Source organism: Syzygium oleosum, unplaced genomic scaffold (genome assembly GCF_021117445.2).
Source record: "Syzygium oleosum isolate NSW1041296 unplaced genomic scaffold, Sole_v2.1 Sole_v2.01, whole genome shotgun sequence".
NCBI classification, from domain to species: Eukaryota; Viridiplantae; Streptophyta; class Magnoliopsida; order Myrtales; family Myrtaceae; genus Syzygium; species Syzygium oleosum.
Window position 1 is genome coordinate 1,572,769 of NW_026607485.1, and position 16,812 is coordinate 1,589,580.

The 16,812-nt window shown below is 40.6% G+C and overlaps 2 protein-coding genes across 3 annotated transcripts; one reads left to right on the forward strand and one right to left on the reverse strand.

Annotated features, from left to right (window-relative positions):
- Window positions 1-3,189: 3,189 nt before the first annotated feature.
- On the reverse strand, window positions 3,190-3,693 carry LOC115665240 (uncharacterized). Its single transcript, XM_030587118.2, has one exon. The coding sequence runs from the start codon at window positions 3,691-3,693 to the stop codon at window positions 3,190-3,192; it is 504 nt and encodes a 167-aa protein (XP_030442978.2).
- Window positions 3,694-12,525: 8,832 nt separating this feature from the next.
- LOC115665510 (protein SRG1-like) lies at window positions 12,526-16,553 on the forward strand. Of its 2 annotated transcripts, none has more exons than XM_056310963.1 (4): window positions 12,526-12,930; window positions 13,100-13,302; window positions 15,469-15,793; window positions 16,140-16,553. In XM_056310963.1, exons 1-4 carry the CDS (start codon window positions 12,670-12,672, stop codon window positions 16,428-16,430), a joined length of 1,080 nt encoding a protein of 359 aa, XP_056166938.1. In that variant the 5' UTR covers window positions 12,526-12,669; the 3' UTR covers window positions 16,431-16,553. The 2 variants fall into 2 exon arrangements, with proteins under 2 accessions (XP_056166938.1, XP_056166933.1); XM_056310958.1 differs by having other exon boundaries at window positions 12,527-12,930; window positions 13,055-13,302.
- The last annotated feature ends 259 nt before the right edge of the window (window positions 16,554-16,812 follow it).

Sequence of the window (16,812 nt, forward strand, 5' to 3'; positions counted from 1 at the left end):
AATTCCAAAAATAATCCTCAAGGCCCGCCAAACAATTCCAATCATAAACCCCAATTTTTCGCACCCGCATATTGTAAATTTCACCATCCCAACTCAATTATAATTAAAACACACGTAAAACACATAAATTTCTATTTTTCTCCCGCCAAACGACGCCAAATTGATTCCGGTCCTTCACGAGACTTTCTCACCATTAAATCTCGGTTCTAGAAATCCAACTTGCGTCTCGATCGGACCATCACAGCCCCGTGAACAGTAATTCGCAGCCCCTATTTTTCTGAATTTCCAATAATTAATGCCCGAACTAAATCCCAAGGCCCGCCATAAAATTTCCACTACCAATTCATACAATTCCGCACCTAACTTTATACAGATTTCGCCCAAAATCGCCCGTCGATACCCGAAGTCCTAAATTGGGTTTAGAGCGCGACTTACCCGCGTTCTAGACTATCGCGGCTAGAACGGAAAGCGGTGGCCCTTAATCGGGAACGGCGGCGACGACGTACGGCTCCCGGGTGGCGGCAATCGGCTTGGGCGGCGACGACGCGGCTTGGGCGGTGATTGGGGGCTCACGGCCAAGAAAGAAAGAGGGAAAGAGAGTGAGATGGTGAGGTTTGAGGATGGTGGTGGCTTGAGGGCGGCGTGGACGACGGCTTGAGGGCGGTCCGGCGTGCGGCGGCGAGCGGCGGTGCCGGCGGTGGAGGAAGAACGGCCAAGGAAAGCCCACAGTGGAGGAGGGGAAATCTCACGGCAATTTGGGGGATTACACGGGGGAGAGAGGGGAAGAAAGAAGAGAGAGGAGAGAGAGAAAGGGGGGTCAAGGGCTTAAAAATCAATTTTGACCAACTTTTTGGCAATTTACCAAAATGCCCTTCTCTCACACAACTAACCCTTTATTAATTCCCAAGGGTAAAATGGTCACTTCCTCCGTTTCTTGTCCAAATCGAATTTTTCCGAAGGAATTAAGCGCACCAAAAATTGACACGTGTCACGTGCAACGTCGTCCTAACATTCCAGCGTGACTTCCTAATTTTCCGGTGTCCAATTTGGGCAAAAAATTCCATAATTAAATTCTATTAAACGCAACTCGAGCGTTTCTCGAGCTAACGGGCGGCTTGCTGGAAAATTCGCAGAATCGACTCATGACTGATACTGAATCGAGTCACGTGCAAGTACGTTCAGTACGTGACGACCTCGGTTGCATTAAAATCGCGAAGATCAATCACTTGATCCGAGGGGTACGATCGTTCGGTATAATTTCAGAATCATTCGTCAAGTCGTTTCGTGGTCCAACGGAATCACCCGCGATCCACTACTAGGACAGTGGCGAACTTACCCCTAACTATCCTTGGATCGGCTAACAGTGGCTCAAAATATCACTTTACGCGATTTAATGGTCGAAATCCATTCACGATCGAATTTTTTTTAGTCGTGCGAATTTAATTCCCCTATTAGCCTTTCCCTAATGGTTAGCATTCCTAGGAATGATCAGTTCCGGGCGAGAATTTACTCCGAGTACATTCATAAAATCCAGTATCTCATAAATCCCAAATGGACTAATTTTTTTTTTCAGGATGTCACAAACACAGTCGCCGAATTTCCTTTAAAAAAATAGTAAATCAACTCCAAAAATTATGAAATTTGGATATATTGTACAAAACATCTTGATAAACATTTTTCATGAAGGACACGATCCATTTCTGACTGTATACCAAGATATCGTCTACGAATACGATTACAAACTGATCCAGAAATTTCTTGAATACTCGATTCATTAAATCCATAAAGGCGGCAAGGGCATTAGTCAATCCGAATGGCATCACTGTAAACTCGTAGTGCCCATACCTAATTCTAAATGCCGTTTTTGGTATATCCTCCTTCTTAATCCTCAGTTGGTGGCAACCCGTCCTCAAGTCGATCTTAGAAAACATCGATGCTCCTTGCAACTGATCAAACAGGTCGTCTATCCTTGGTAACGGGTACTTATTCTTAACGATTACCTGATTCAACTGTCTGTAGTCAATGCACAGTCTCAATGTCCCATCCTTCTTCCTCACGAATAAGACTGGCGCTCCCCATGGAGACGCACTCAGGCGAATAAAGCCTTTATCCAATAATTCCTGCATCTGAACTTTCAAGTCTTTCAATTCCGACAACGACATTCTATAGGGCGCTTTCGAGATCGGTTTCATATCGGGGGCCAACTCAACCACAAACTCCACTTATCTTTCGGGAGGCAATCCCGGCAATTCCCGAGGAAAGACATCGGGAAAATCACACACCATGGCTATATCCTCTAGCCTCGGTTCCTCAATCGACGAATCAACCACAGTCGCTAGGTAACCTTGACATCCTTCATCTAACAACTTAGTCACCTCAAGTGACGAAATCCAAAGGATCGAGATTCCTCCTCGGCTTCCCACAAATTCATACCTAGAGTGACCAATCGGATTAAATTAGATCACCCTACTACTACAGTCCATAACAGCCCTCTGTCTAACCAGCCAATCCATACCAATAATGACATCAAAATCAAACATAGCCAAGACAGCCAAATCAATTAATTCCTTCCTACCACCAATAACAATCTTACAGTTTGAACATCCTAATGAGATTAGCACCTTATCCATAAGAGGGGTGGTAACACACAAATTTACTCCTAACGGTTTTGGCTCAATACTAGTCAATTCAACAAACTGCTCAGACACAAATGAATGCAACGCTCCGGGATCAAATAAGGCATAAGCAGCATGATCAAATAAAGAGACCATACCTGTGATCACGCCAGGTGCATCCTCCACCTCTTTGCAAGCCATTGCATAAATCCTTCCTTGGGCTGGGGGTCTATCCTGATTGTTTTGCGGGGGCAGCTCCCGCTTGATGTCCCAACCTTGGTTGTTGTTGATGCATCGGCAACCTAGCTTGTCGGTTCGGGCAATTCTTCACTTGGTGGCCACATCCGAAACACGCCCCAGTCTGGCCCGGGCAAGGGCCATTCCCATGCCTCCTTCCACACAATCGACAGGCAGCGTTAGAATAGTAGTTCTGCTTCCCAATATTTTTCCTAACGGGAGGGACAAACCGCCTATTTCCAGTCATAGGCCTCTTTCCAAAGATGTGGTTGTCCCTGGCCGATGCGTACCTCGATCTAGATGCGGCAGCTCTTTCATTCATATCCCGCTCAACCATCTAAGCCCTCTCATACAACTCATTATAATCCCTTAGGTTCAAGAGTATAAGCTGGCTGCAGAGTTCCGGCTTCAGACTATCCCGAAACCTTCTCGCCCTATCCACAGGGTCCTCCACCATCCTTGGTGCAAATTTAGACAACCTCGAGAACTCAGCTTCATACTGATCTACAGTCATCTGATTTTGGCGAAGCCGTAGAAACTCTACCATCTTCTGCTCCCGCGCTATCTCAGAAAAGTACTTCCCATTGAAGGTTTCAGCAAAGGCAGTCCAATTCGGAACCATGCCTATAGGGAAAACCCTACCTCGGGTGGCCTCCCACCAGTCATTTGCCACCCCCTGAAGCTGATACACAGCTAGGGTCACCTTTTCCTCTTCCGTGCACCCCAGCAGTGCAAAGGCCTTTTCTAGTTCCTTAACCCAGAGGATAGCAGCTTCGAGATCACCTTTTCCGTCGAACTTGGACGGCTTAAGCTTCAAAAACTGTTCTACTAGTTGATGCATCTAACGATTTCCATTTCCATTCCCATTATGACCATTATTCCCATTGTTTCCATTAGCCCCATTGGCAGCAGCAATAGCGGCCTCAGTAGCGGCAACAGTGGCCTGAGCAGCAGCAGCGATAGTAGCAGCTTGACCTTGAGTCTATCTACCCATTAAAGTTCCAACCTCTGCAAGTGCCCTTAAAATTCCGTCCACTCTGGGATCCTCCATAGCTCTAGCTTGCACCCATTGCCCCTTGTCCCCCTTCCTCGGCTGCTCATTCTCATAGATTTCTCTCACCAAACACCTAAACCTACTATAATTCCGTCCAGGAATTAGAGACCTAAGTCATCTACTCAAGTCTAGCAGTTCTAGGCAGTAAATCACAATAATGAGCATAGGACAAGTAGTTACCAAAATAAGCATCAAGAGCATATAACGAGTAGGATTCTCGATCTTACCTTACTCCTTGCAGCGCCAGCAATTACGAATATCACCAAGCAAGTTTTCAGCAATCACAAGCACATATTCACAGGGCATGTATTAAGCATTCTAAACTTGTGATCAAATAGGTCTCCCTATTTAACTACCCCAAAGTCATCGTCCTTATCACTCCAGGTCTCGACCAACTTGAATCGAGCTAACCTTGCTCTAATATCAAATCAACGGGGATGTCACGCCCCGAACCCGAATGAGCACGCAACATCCCTCCGAGGTTGTCAAGCATGCAATATCCCAGGACTTGTCGCCATCCCAACTTAACTCAAACGAGGAATGCGAGTGGAAGCAAATTCGAACTCACCATACAACATACAATAAAATAGGGTAGTAGAGAGAGACGAATGATACACATCAACAAACTGATTTTGTCTTAAGAACATAATGTTACTTGCAAACGGCACAAGGTACAAGCCTTACTAGAGGCCACTATCGACAAACCACGCACAACAAAAAGGATCGGGTGGTTAGTAAGCTTAACTCCTCTACAAAAAGGGGCACTCAAAAGACGGGGTAACTTGACCTATTCTCAATCCCCGTAGTACCTTGGCAGCATCTCCTGATCAATTATGATCGCGGGTCTCAAATGGTTATATTACAACAATGAGAATAAATCTCCATAAGCAACTACCTAAGCCTCGCTTAGGCCAAAGCGTACCTCCGAACAATTCTAAACATGCAATTTGAACAATCGACATGCCATAAACAATCGCAGGCGTCCTTACCTTGCCTTGGCACATACACAAGCCCTGCACGTTAGAATATCGCCATAACATGGCCAATTGCTCATCAAACAAGCACACTTCAAATCATGGCATAATTATAAGAAACATACTCAATATTCCGGATTTCGAGCATCCACCAATGCATAGCATACGTTCACATGTATCCAGGTTATTAACGACCCCTCGGGCCACCGAACTCCCACCGGTCTTCTGGCGTAACCAGGCATCGCCCCACTACGTCGGCGACGGCAACATTAGGGATCGAACACCCCTCGGCAAGCCGGGTACCCAACGGCATTCCACTTAGGAGCATCGATCTAGCCTCCACCGCGATCGGCATTGTTTGGGATCGAACACCCCCCCGGCAACCCCGGATACCAGACGGCTTCCGAACTCCCGCCGGGCATCGTCTAGAGCTCTCGCCTAGACGGAACGTGACGTGATCATGCACACACATTATCCACTCAATGTCAATTTTTATCTATGAGAATCAGTCACATGCCAACCGAATACTTACTCGGCCAATAAAATGCCACACTTTTCATTGATAACCCCACCTTTGAATAATTGCCCGAAAATGAGAAAACCGAGTATACACATAAATGGGTGATTCCCGGCAATTCTGGGCAGTAACACAGTCGCCGAATTTCCTTTAAAAAAATAGTAAATCAACTCCAAAAATTATGAAATTTGGATATATTGTACAAAACATCTTGATAAATATTTTTCATGAAGGACACAAAATCCATTTCTGATTGTAAATGCCTCGTTTTTGGCACTCAAAGCCGGACAGAACCCGGTTCACTCAGACAGCCCCTCAGACCATCAAAAATACAACCCATTTAGTACTCAAATCACTTTAGAAATTTTTGTGAAGAAAGTTTGTTGAAAAGAGGTCTGAAAAAATTTATAGAAAATCGGAAAGACTAGAAGGTCGGGTGAACAGTAAATCCGGCTGACTGAATTCTGTCCAAAAATGGACTTACGAATGTCCCTAAATGATCTACAAAAATTCCAGATTTAATATATGTCATACTTCAAGATGTTATGAACAACTTTCATGAAGAACACTTCCTCAAATTTGGCCCACACAAGTTACAGTAAAAATAGCAAAATCCAGCGACGTAGTAGCAACCTTACCGGAAATCAACCAATAAGCACCACCAAGCAAACCAAGCACAACCAGCCACTAAACCAACTATCCACAGCCTTTAAACCATCCCTAACATGTCCATTAGTCACCCCTTAGCCTAGTCAAGGGTTAGGAAGCCACTTACTTGGAAAAACCCAAGCAAACCGAGCAAGAAATGAAAGAAATGGTGGTGCGGTGGGCAGTGGCAGTCTCCGGCGGTGAGCGATGGTTTTTGGTGACCTGGACGGCAGCTACAGGTTAGGCGTATAGCCAGAAGAAGCCAAGAAGCAGAACAAGAAGCAGCCAAGCAGCAACGAACCAGCAAGAAGGAATAGAAAACAGAAGAAAAGAAGAAGAAGAAGAGAGGAGGAGGAGTCGGCCACGTGAGGGAGGGAGAAAGAGAAAGAGAGAGAGAAAGACATTATGAAAAGAGAGAGAGAAGGGGTACAAACTAGGTTGTAGCCCTCTCAAGTGTGATCTAAGGGCCACAATTCCATCTTGTGGGTCAAGCCAAGATCCAAAGGCCCCAATTAATCCCAATTCTAAATTTAAATAAAAGGATAAAATGCATAAAAAGGATTTAAATAAAGAGGAAGGTATACTGGCCTAAATCCACACCCGGTCCAAATTTCACTTTCCGACAAATCTGGGCAATCTCGAGATTGGCCACACTTATTTTGACATCGTCCAATTGATTTCATCACGAAACTTCGAGAAATTCGACACCCAAGTTCGGGCTCTAAATAATGGCCAAATTTGATCAAACGCGACTTCAGCGAATCTCAAAATCAACAGGTGGCTTTTAGGAGTTACGCGTATCGACTCGTGGCCGATTTGAAATCGAACCACATCTAAGTTTTACTCGAGCCAGGGCGACCTCGGTCGAACCATGGTCAAGTTCTTAGGTCAACGTAATCAATTTTCAATTAGCCTTTCCCTAACGGTCAATAACCTGAGAGTGATCAGTTCTGGGCGAGATTATACTACAAGCGCGTTGACGAAATAAACATTTTATAAATCTCAAAAATGGGTCGAAATTTAGAATGTCACAGGAGTTTTGCCGTATTTTCTATGCAACTAAGAGATTTACTAAGTTCAGGGACTTGATTACACCATCTAATTAGTGCCCTTTTGGTACCTATAATTTGGTATGATTGTTCATCTAAGTTATCAAATTCTGATCCTAAAGGCCATTTGATGTCGCAACGTGTTCATCAATTTGTTCTCTTTTGGTTTTATTATGTTCCTAAGCGTGTACTAACTATTCTAAAAAGAAAAGAAACAAACACTTTATTGAAAGTGCTCTTATTAAGAAGCCAATTATCTTAAAATTCAAAGTAAAGTGTGGGAATGAAAACATGATACTCGTTGGGCAAATAAGCATTGGGGCATGAAAGCTTGACCCGATACTAAGTTGGGCAAAGAATATACATCGCCTCATTGTGAGCCTTGGGACATGAACCCCACAAGCTTGATATTAGAGACTAAACCTAAGTCTAAAATTGAGCTAAGTTAGCACAAGCCTAATTATACTCATTTTATTAGGTGATGAGACTAATCTAAGCTAAACTTGACCATTTATTAGGATAGTGATCCTCAGTCTAATTGGTTTAATTTGCTCAGCTAGACTATGTCAACTAAAGTCTAAGCTAATTTGATTATTGAAACGTAAGTCTATTAACTAAACTAGCCTAATCAACACTATACTATACTAATGGTCCTAAGTCTAAACACGTCCTTGGACTGCCACCATGGACCTCCATACAGAACTCCCGGCCGCCACATGGTGGCCTCTGGCCCCCAGCCGTCTATCACCAATCACATTCAATTACTCATGCAACCACTTAACAAAACATTAGCAAGCTCACACAACCATCCATTCATCAAGCCAATCAAATCCGGGTTCGAAGGTTTGATATCAACTATGCGAGTCAATTACCCAAACACCTCATAGGAATAAGGGATTGATTAATTAATGCTAAGTGATAATTAACCCCCACTTGCATTTCACAAAGCGGTAGGCTAAGTCACTAGCACCTAATTAGAGTCTAATCCCCTTTATCCAATCTACCCGCCAAAGGATCGTGCATTACTAATTCCAATTGAACCTAACGTATATCTAATCAACGACATTATCATTACCTACACGAAAAGTGCACTACCTAGGTATTGGCTAATGGATTACTAAGTTTACCTTAGCTCGGGCTCTCCTAAGCCCATATCAATCACAACTCATTGGTCAAGTTATTTAACATGCAAATCAATTTTATTTAGGAGTCGCCACTAATCAATTTTTGGTAAGTCGATTAGAAACCGAAGTAAAGTGTGAGAGTGTACTTTACTTTTATGAACCAGAGATTACATGGATTTGGGGACTTGATTATGCTAGATTACTCTATCCTTTTAGTACCTTTTCTCTTTTATTTTTAGAAAAATATTTTGCAGGTAGCTTGAATTGATTTTAACTTATCCACTAACATGCAAAGGTGCTCATGCAGGTGTGCAATCAATGAAATTAACACTCAAATAACAACGCAAGCAAATTGTAAGAAAGTAAAGAAATTGGACACAACAAAACAATCAAATATTTTGGGGTTTTCTTTTATCTTGAAATGAAGTTTAATCTACATGACATGTGATTTCCTAACATGCAAGCTACATGACACGCATATGATATTTTGTTATTTTTATTAAAATTCAAAATTAATAAATACCCTAATTAAACTACACAAAATGAATAGTTATCTAATCTAGTTTAGAGATTGATTTGACCTGAACCCTATCCTTTTTTAGAAAATTATTTTAAACATGCAATATTATCTAAACATGCAAGTATTATCTAAAATCCTATCTATTATAGAAACTTCATATCTAGAATATATTACAATACATTTTTTAGAATCAATCCTAACATGCAATCTAATTTAAACTACGCAATATTATCTAAAAACCCTATCCTTTCTAACATGCAATCTTTTTATAATTTTCATTCATTAAAGTTGGCAATTCTATCTAATCAAAATTTCAAACATAGCAATAACCATCCAGGATATCTATCAAGATTCAAATAAATATTTACAATATCCAAAAAAAATAATCCGTTGTCTCGCGTCTTAAATTAACAGATATTGCAATCTTGATAAGCCACTTACATGGCTTGGAGATTAAATAAAAAATAATCTGGAAAAATGATTTGTCGTCTCACGGCTCAAATTAATGATTATATTTAATTTTTTTCAATAAAATCCTAACGGATAATGCCTAAAACATTCAATATCACATTAATTCAAATTAGGAAATAAAATACCAAATTTGAATAGGCAACATCCTAATCGGATCGGCAGATGATGGTGATGCGGCACGACTTTATGGTGGTGCTTCTTGATGTGACTCGTGGCTGACGCGTACTTAGCCGGCTGGTGGCTGAAGGACTTCACGGGACACAGCTGGGAGTCGCGGTGGTGATCAGAGAAGGCAACAGGTCGTGGAAGCTGGGCTCGACGATCAACAACCTGCAAAAAGAGAAACTTTGCTGGTCTAATCCGGTGAGGACGCAGCACGGCTCGCGGTGAATCAACAAGTCGCAGCCTTGAGCTGATTAGAGGTAACATGGAGCTCGGCCGAGGCAGTGGCTCGGTGTTGGCTCACATTGAGGCCATCGTTTGGCTGGTGTTGCTTGCAGAGAGGGCTGGATCGGGGAGGAATCGCAGCTGATCGTCGAAGGTCGTCAGTGCACAAACCATGGTGGAATCCACTGGAAGTCAGTACAGGAACTGGTCGCGGTCGTGATTCGCTGGAACTTGAAGACCTCGCTGGAGTAGATGGTTGCGTGGCTGACTGCTTGTTGGATAGCTTGATGGGCTCGCTTGGTACTCGTCCCCTGGTCTGGATGTGCAGGGACAACAGGAGGGGCGGTAACTCACTGGATTGATGTTGGTGGCTGGAAGTTCGCCTGAGGGTGCTTGGAGCTTACGGTCACGGATGGAGTAACACCATAGCTGTAACGATTGTTGATGTGCAGCGAAGCGTCCGTGAAGAACTGACAAAAAGCGTGACTCCCAATTACCTAGGAGAGCTCTCAGTGTATAGGATATCGGGTACGCTCAACAACATCCAAGATTTGAATTTGTGATAATAGAAATTAATGGAAATCACACGATGTGGTGTTCAAGAGATCTACTTAAATAATGGATAAGATGCTAATGATAAAGAGTTCTCGGAATGGAGGGTGATAAGCGAGAATTCCTCAGAAATTAACATCTCCCGCACATTCCCATAATCTTGTTTGACATAGACCTTGTTCTTCTCACGAGAAAATCTTCTCCTGGCCGTGAACTTCATCCAGCAACAAGAGTTCAATTTTTCTATAATCCCAACTTCCCTTTAAAAATCAAACATGAGTTTTGAAACGATTCAAAAGCAAATAGAATTATTAGCTACGGATAACTGTTGAGCCAAATAACCACTAGACACTGAACTTCATTAACAGTGAGTTGAGTGCAGAGTTTAAATTCGTCACTGCCGACCCCGTCTTTAAGGAATCCCTTTTACACGTAGGATGGCATGTGGTAACACCACGCTCGAGCCATATGATTCACACATGATGCAAATATGAATTATGCTAATGATATTTTTGTTTAGGGGTCGAACCAACCCCTAATTCTTTTATGAGATAAAAAATTAAATATAGTAGCCCAAATTTAGTTGTCGATACAAGAACCAAGTCAATTCAGCATGCAATTAGGCTAACTAGCCTCAGAAACTACAAAAACAATTAGTGACCCATGAAGGTCACTTATCTGTCTTTTCCTTGTTTCTGCCCAATTATGTTTTAATTCAATTGACTAACCTAATTAAGTCCAAATTGAGTAATACCAGCAACTAATGAAAGCTTAGGAAGTCTATTTTAATTCTTATCCAAATCATTTTCCCCAATTGTGAGCCAACTAAATCAGTTTAACCAATTTTATTCGCCCACTCAGGATCTGACCTGGTTTTTAAAAAATACAAGAAAATAGCAAATGAGGTCCAATTTGCGCTAAATTTTACGGACAGGTGAACCAGGATATGCTTTTCAAATTTCATTGTTTTAAATTTTTGCAAAAGAGCCCTCCAGATACTAGCAAACATGTAGTAAACACCCCAGACTCAAGTCGGAATAGTTTTGAAGGCCAATTCTGACCTATTCCAAAATTAATCAAATTTGCAGCCCAAATCTTACTTAAATTTTTGAAATTTTCCGGATTTACAGTTTAAGACCTCCTCTACAACTTTTGGTCTTTAAGATTTTTCCAAAAAGACCTCCAATAAAATTGCATAACAAGTTTGACTAACGCGGGAACAAAAATTCCAGATATAACAGTTTTTCTTAATCTTTCTTAACCGACTCGTAAGAACCAAATGAACTCCAATTTTGATGATATTATAGCATTGGAAATCTTATGATGTCTAGTTTGATTAACTTGATACAACTTTTTCATAGTCATTTTATTATTTTTTGTAAAAATCGATAAACATGCAAAGGTCAGTTATATTTCGTGTTTTTCCATATTATATTTACATTTTCAACAACATTCAAGCATCTTCAACCTATGTTCTAAGTGTTTTTCCATTTTTTTAACATCTTCAAGCTCATTGTAATGAACATTCAACATACATTCAAGCATTCCACATCAAAGAAAATGTATATCATCCATTTACTCTTGAAAACCTTAAGCAAACATCACAAAAACTCAATCAATCTACTCCTTATCATCATCCTCTAATCATGCATCAAACTTGGATTTATGTGTTGACTATATGCCCTAAAGCAACCATATAATAGCTACATGTTGGGGATTTTTTTTGGTCGGAACATGTTAGGGATTTCAGTTGTATTATTTAATGGCAAAAACAAATTCATTCATTGTCCCATTTATACGAAAGTTATATTACTTAAGTGAGCGCCGTACGAAAATTATAGCACTTGTGGTATACTTTTCCCCTGTAATTATTATTCTACTTAATGATAAAATATGTATACTTTGCCAAACTTCATTGCTATTGAATTTTATCAGGTTTTGCAAGAATCTCTAGATATCTCTCTCTCTTTTCTTTTTTTGTGAGACCATTTTGATTTTTAGGTAAGGAGTAGCTTCTTCTGTGGAATGATAATTGTAAAAGGAAAGTTGTCAGTCTTTTGCTGATTTTGGCTTCCATTCTTTATATGGTGGAGTGATGGAGCTGGAGTTCCAGAAGCTGTAGATGAAGCAAATGGCCATTTGACTTGCGGGTGTGATAACACTTCATATTGCAAGGGACTTTATTATCTCATCCTTCAAAACCTTATTTTTGTTAATGATTCACAATGGGATATGGCTGTATTAAGTCTCTTTATTGTCTTACGAGAGAGAGAGGACATTAACATAAGATATTGCAATTTGAAGTGTTGTGTGTCCCACGTGAGCAGGCAAATGCAACCTTTGCAACATGTGATGTCCTAGAAAAATTATGCCAAATTACACGTCGCACCTGAACATGTCCTTCTTGTGGCTCCAATTGCGAAGTCTCTTGAGCCAACTATTATAAATGAGAAACCAAGTTACGTGACATCCTACAGCCATTAAACTCTCAAATGAGCTTGGTAACTTATAGCCTACTCAAATGGATGCGAATCTCACTAAGCTTGGTGGTTCTCTTCCCGTCCCATGTGTTCAGGAGATGGCAAAAGAGCCCATAACTGAAGTCCCGCCTCGCTATGTCCGTACTGACCAAGATCACCCGTTCATGCATGATGATCATGGAACTTCGTTGCTTCAATTGCCAGTAATTGACCTGGACAAGCTCGCATCAAGCAATGACGATTTGATGGAGTTTGAGCTTGAAAAGTTGCACTTTGCTTGCAGAGATTGGGGATTTTTCCAGGTAAAATGTTACAAAAGCAACATGTACCTCTTCTTTTTGGTGAGGATTAATTGAGACAAAAGATCCGGAATTTCTCTTTCAAGAATCGACTTTTGAAGTTCATCGATCCCTTTTATGGATGCAGTTGATTAACCATGGAGTGAGTTGTTCATTGGTGGAAGAGCTGAAGTTGGGAATACAAGAGTTCTTCAAGCTTCCAATGGAGGAGAAGAGGAAGTTTTGGCAAGAAGAAGGAGACTTGGAGGGTTTTGGGCAGTCGTTTGTTGTGTCGGAGGAGCAGAAGCTTGATTGGAGCGACATCTTTTTCATGGTTTCCCTCCCAAGACATTTGAGAAAACCTCGCCTTTTTCCCATGCTTCCTTCTCCTTTCAGGTTCTCTCTCTCACTCATGCATTGAGTATATTATATACCATGACACATTTAGTTAAAAAAAAGATCAGGATAATCTATATTTAGGTGAGCAATTTTATATAGTAAATTTGTCTTTTCGAGGCTAACACACCAGGATTAAGGAGTTTGAATTGGCTAGATTTTTATTTGCCCAATTTCCCCATCTTTTCTTCTATTTCTGCCCTTTCCCATTCCCCATCTTCCTGTTACCGGGCAACCGCATGCGCGAATCCCGCCCCTATTTGTCACTGAAATAGAGAGCATAAGGCAGATGGGTGACAGGCGAGCGGCAATGGCAGCATGGCGACGAAAGTGATGCGCGACGGTGGTGATGGCGGCAGCAACAGCAAACGAGATGGAGGGGTGACTGGTGAGCGGCAATGGCATCAGAGTGTGGGTTGTAAGGGGTAGATAGATGTCAAACGTGCCCACGAGAGAGAGGAGTAAGGACAATGGCACATGGTGAAAAAGGAGGGAGCAAAGAATAACATTGAATATAAAAAAAAAAACCCATTGTTTAACAAAATTAGTTCACAAATTAGTTCATCTAGCCTGACACGAAACAATAATTTACGCAGTGTCCCCTTCATGCTGACGTGATGATTGTGACTCCGGAGTGAGGACAAAGTATTGTCGCTTTCGGCGTCAGCAAACCAAAGCCAAATGATTTCATGCGTTACTCTTGAATACGAAAAAGATTCTCTATGGCCAAACAAGTAAAGGCCAAATGATGCGGTCGCTTTCGGCTTTTCGTGATGTCTACTCACAATTAAAATGATTTGCCCATTCCTTGTTCATAAAGAACAATCCAATCAAAGTGAGATACACTAAGAGGTGATCCAATACCTCATCGGCTTTCTAGTGTCTATTGAGTAACGATCGCAAGAGGGATTGGTGCCCGTTTAATTATAAATAAGTAGATCTTAAATATTTGTTGAAATCTTTTTAAGTGCTTTGCTGTTATTTTAAAGAATTTGAGTTAATTAGGAGTAGAAAAAAATCACAAAAAATTCTAAACTATACTTATTATGATACATTTACCGTGAACTTTTTTTGTAACATAAAAAATCTTAAATTATGTCTACTGAGATATATTTATCTTAAACTTTTTCTTGTGATATAAAAAACCCCAAACGTATACCTATGTGATAGATTTACTCTCCGTCAAGGTTCTGTTAAATGATTTTTCAGTAAAAAGAACGTCATTTTCATTTCACTTAAATCACGTTGAAGCCATGTCAATAATGTTTGCTTTCCCTTCATCCATATTGACGGATTTTTAATGGTTGCTATTGACAAAACTTTGATGGAGGTTAATGTATCACATATGTATAAATTTGAAATTTTTTGTACTATAGAAAAAAGTTTAGAGTAAATGTGTCACATAACCTTTCTCCTTAAAAATATTAATGGGTCCGTTGTCCATAGAGAACTTCTATATATGGTGTATACAAGTTTTGAGAACCATACATCACTTATTTTGCATGCATCATAAGATTAATGATACTATATTAACGAATTATGCCTAAAGAATGTGATCATATAGCTTAGTAGGCTCACTTTGGAGTATGCATGATAAGATAAGCAAGCACCGAAAATACCTTGTCAATGTAGATCTTGCGATACAACAATATTTAAGATACCCAATTAAAACTATTAAATTGACAATTTTATTAAGAAAATAGATATAAGTTAACCTTGAAGAGACATAAGGAAGATGGGGTATGGAATGGATGAATAAACATCTCGCAAGTTATAAAGCGCATCTCCCATCATTTCTAGCTCAATATGGATTATTTCAAAATTGGATCTAAAATTAGGAGGATAGTAACTTAAAAGTAAATGATTGACACATCAGCAATGGAATTAAGAGTCTATATTAGGAAAAATTGTTGAATGCACTTGATGCATGTGAGTTGGGCTGACATGATCCGGCTACATGGAAGACTGGCTTCAAGATTAGCCCACATCATCAATAATACCTTAACTTTGTCAAAACAGGAACATTGTATGTACCGTCTATTTAACTGTTCTTCACATCTCCCATCTCTCACCATCGAGGTGAACAATTAATTACTTACTAAAAAAAATTTACTCTCTCTCTCTCTCTCAACCTATTTTTATATGCATCATCTTATTCTTATGCAGGGATGTCTTGGATAAATACTCCTCAGAGCTACGAGATCTTGCAATGAAGATACTCCTTCTCATGGCGAAACCTCTGAAGATGGACACCAAGGACATGATAGAACTGTTTGATGGAGGCAGGCAAGCCCTGAGGATGAACTATTACCCTCCATGTCCGCGACCCGAGCTCGTCATTGGCCTCACTCCTCACTCCGACGCCTCAGCCCTCACCATTCTTCTCCATGTCAATGACATGGAAGGTCTGCAAATAAAGAAAGAGGGCAAGTGGGTCCCCGTCAAGCCCCTTCCTGATGCTTTCGTTGTCAATGTCGGAGATATTTTACAGGTAAAGCTTTTCGATTGGCCATATATCTGTTGTTTTGATGTGGAGTTCCACCTAATTTTGTTTGATATGCGAGCCCAGTATTGCTAGATCCATGTGCTACTGATGACTAGACTGTTATTTCATTCACAATATGAATAACATTTTATTTATGCATTATGAATAAAAAACCTTTTATGAGTCTATCCAAATGAAAATTTATGCATCTTAAATAATATGGTAAACTGAACCTACTATGGAGTGCATTGAGCTAGTTAGTTCCATAAAATGAGTATGGATAATAGAATTTTATTAACAAAATCCATGAGAGACAAGACATGATAGTTTGTGTATTTGATGATGGACACAGATTGTGACGAATGGCACTTATTGTAGCATTGAGCACCGAGCAACAGTTAACTCGATGAAGGAAAGGCTCTCATTTGCCACATTCTACGGCCCGAAATTGGACGGCAAAATGGGTCCTGCACCGAGCCTGATCACACCGGACAAGCCAGCATTATTTAGAAATATAGGCGTTGCCGATTTCTTCAAGGGACGCTTCTCTCGTGAGCTTCGAGGGAAGTCATATCTTGACGTTATGAGGAATATTCAAGGTGAGAAAAGGGAGTTGAATTTGGCCATTGAGAAAGCAAACTAGCCTTTTTTATTTACCGTAGACTATACTAGCTGAAATCATATCTTTATGTTGGCACTCTCCATGTACCTCAAACAAGTTGATTATCCGTATTCCTTTCGCTCCCTCCTTGCTTTTGTTGATCAATTTCATCACATGATTTGCTGGATTAATGACATAAAAAAAACTTTATAACCAAATCTACATCTACTCTCTAGCTAATAGCCTAACAATGGCTTGATTTCGCTAGTAATCAACATTGCAAATTATAATTGGCAAGTGTCATTCCTTTCACAAGATAGATTATAGTATTAGGACACAACGACTACACTTACTTTTGTACATTGGATTATAATGCTAAACCTTTAGAGAGAGATATTAAATAAAGAACAGAGACGATTTCAAG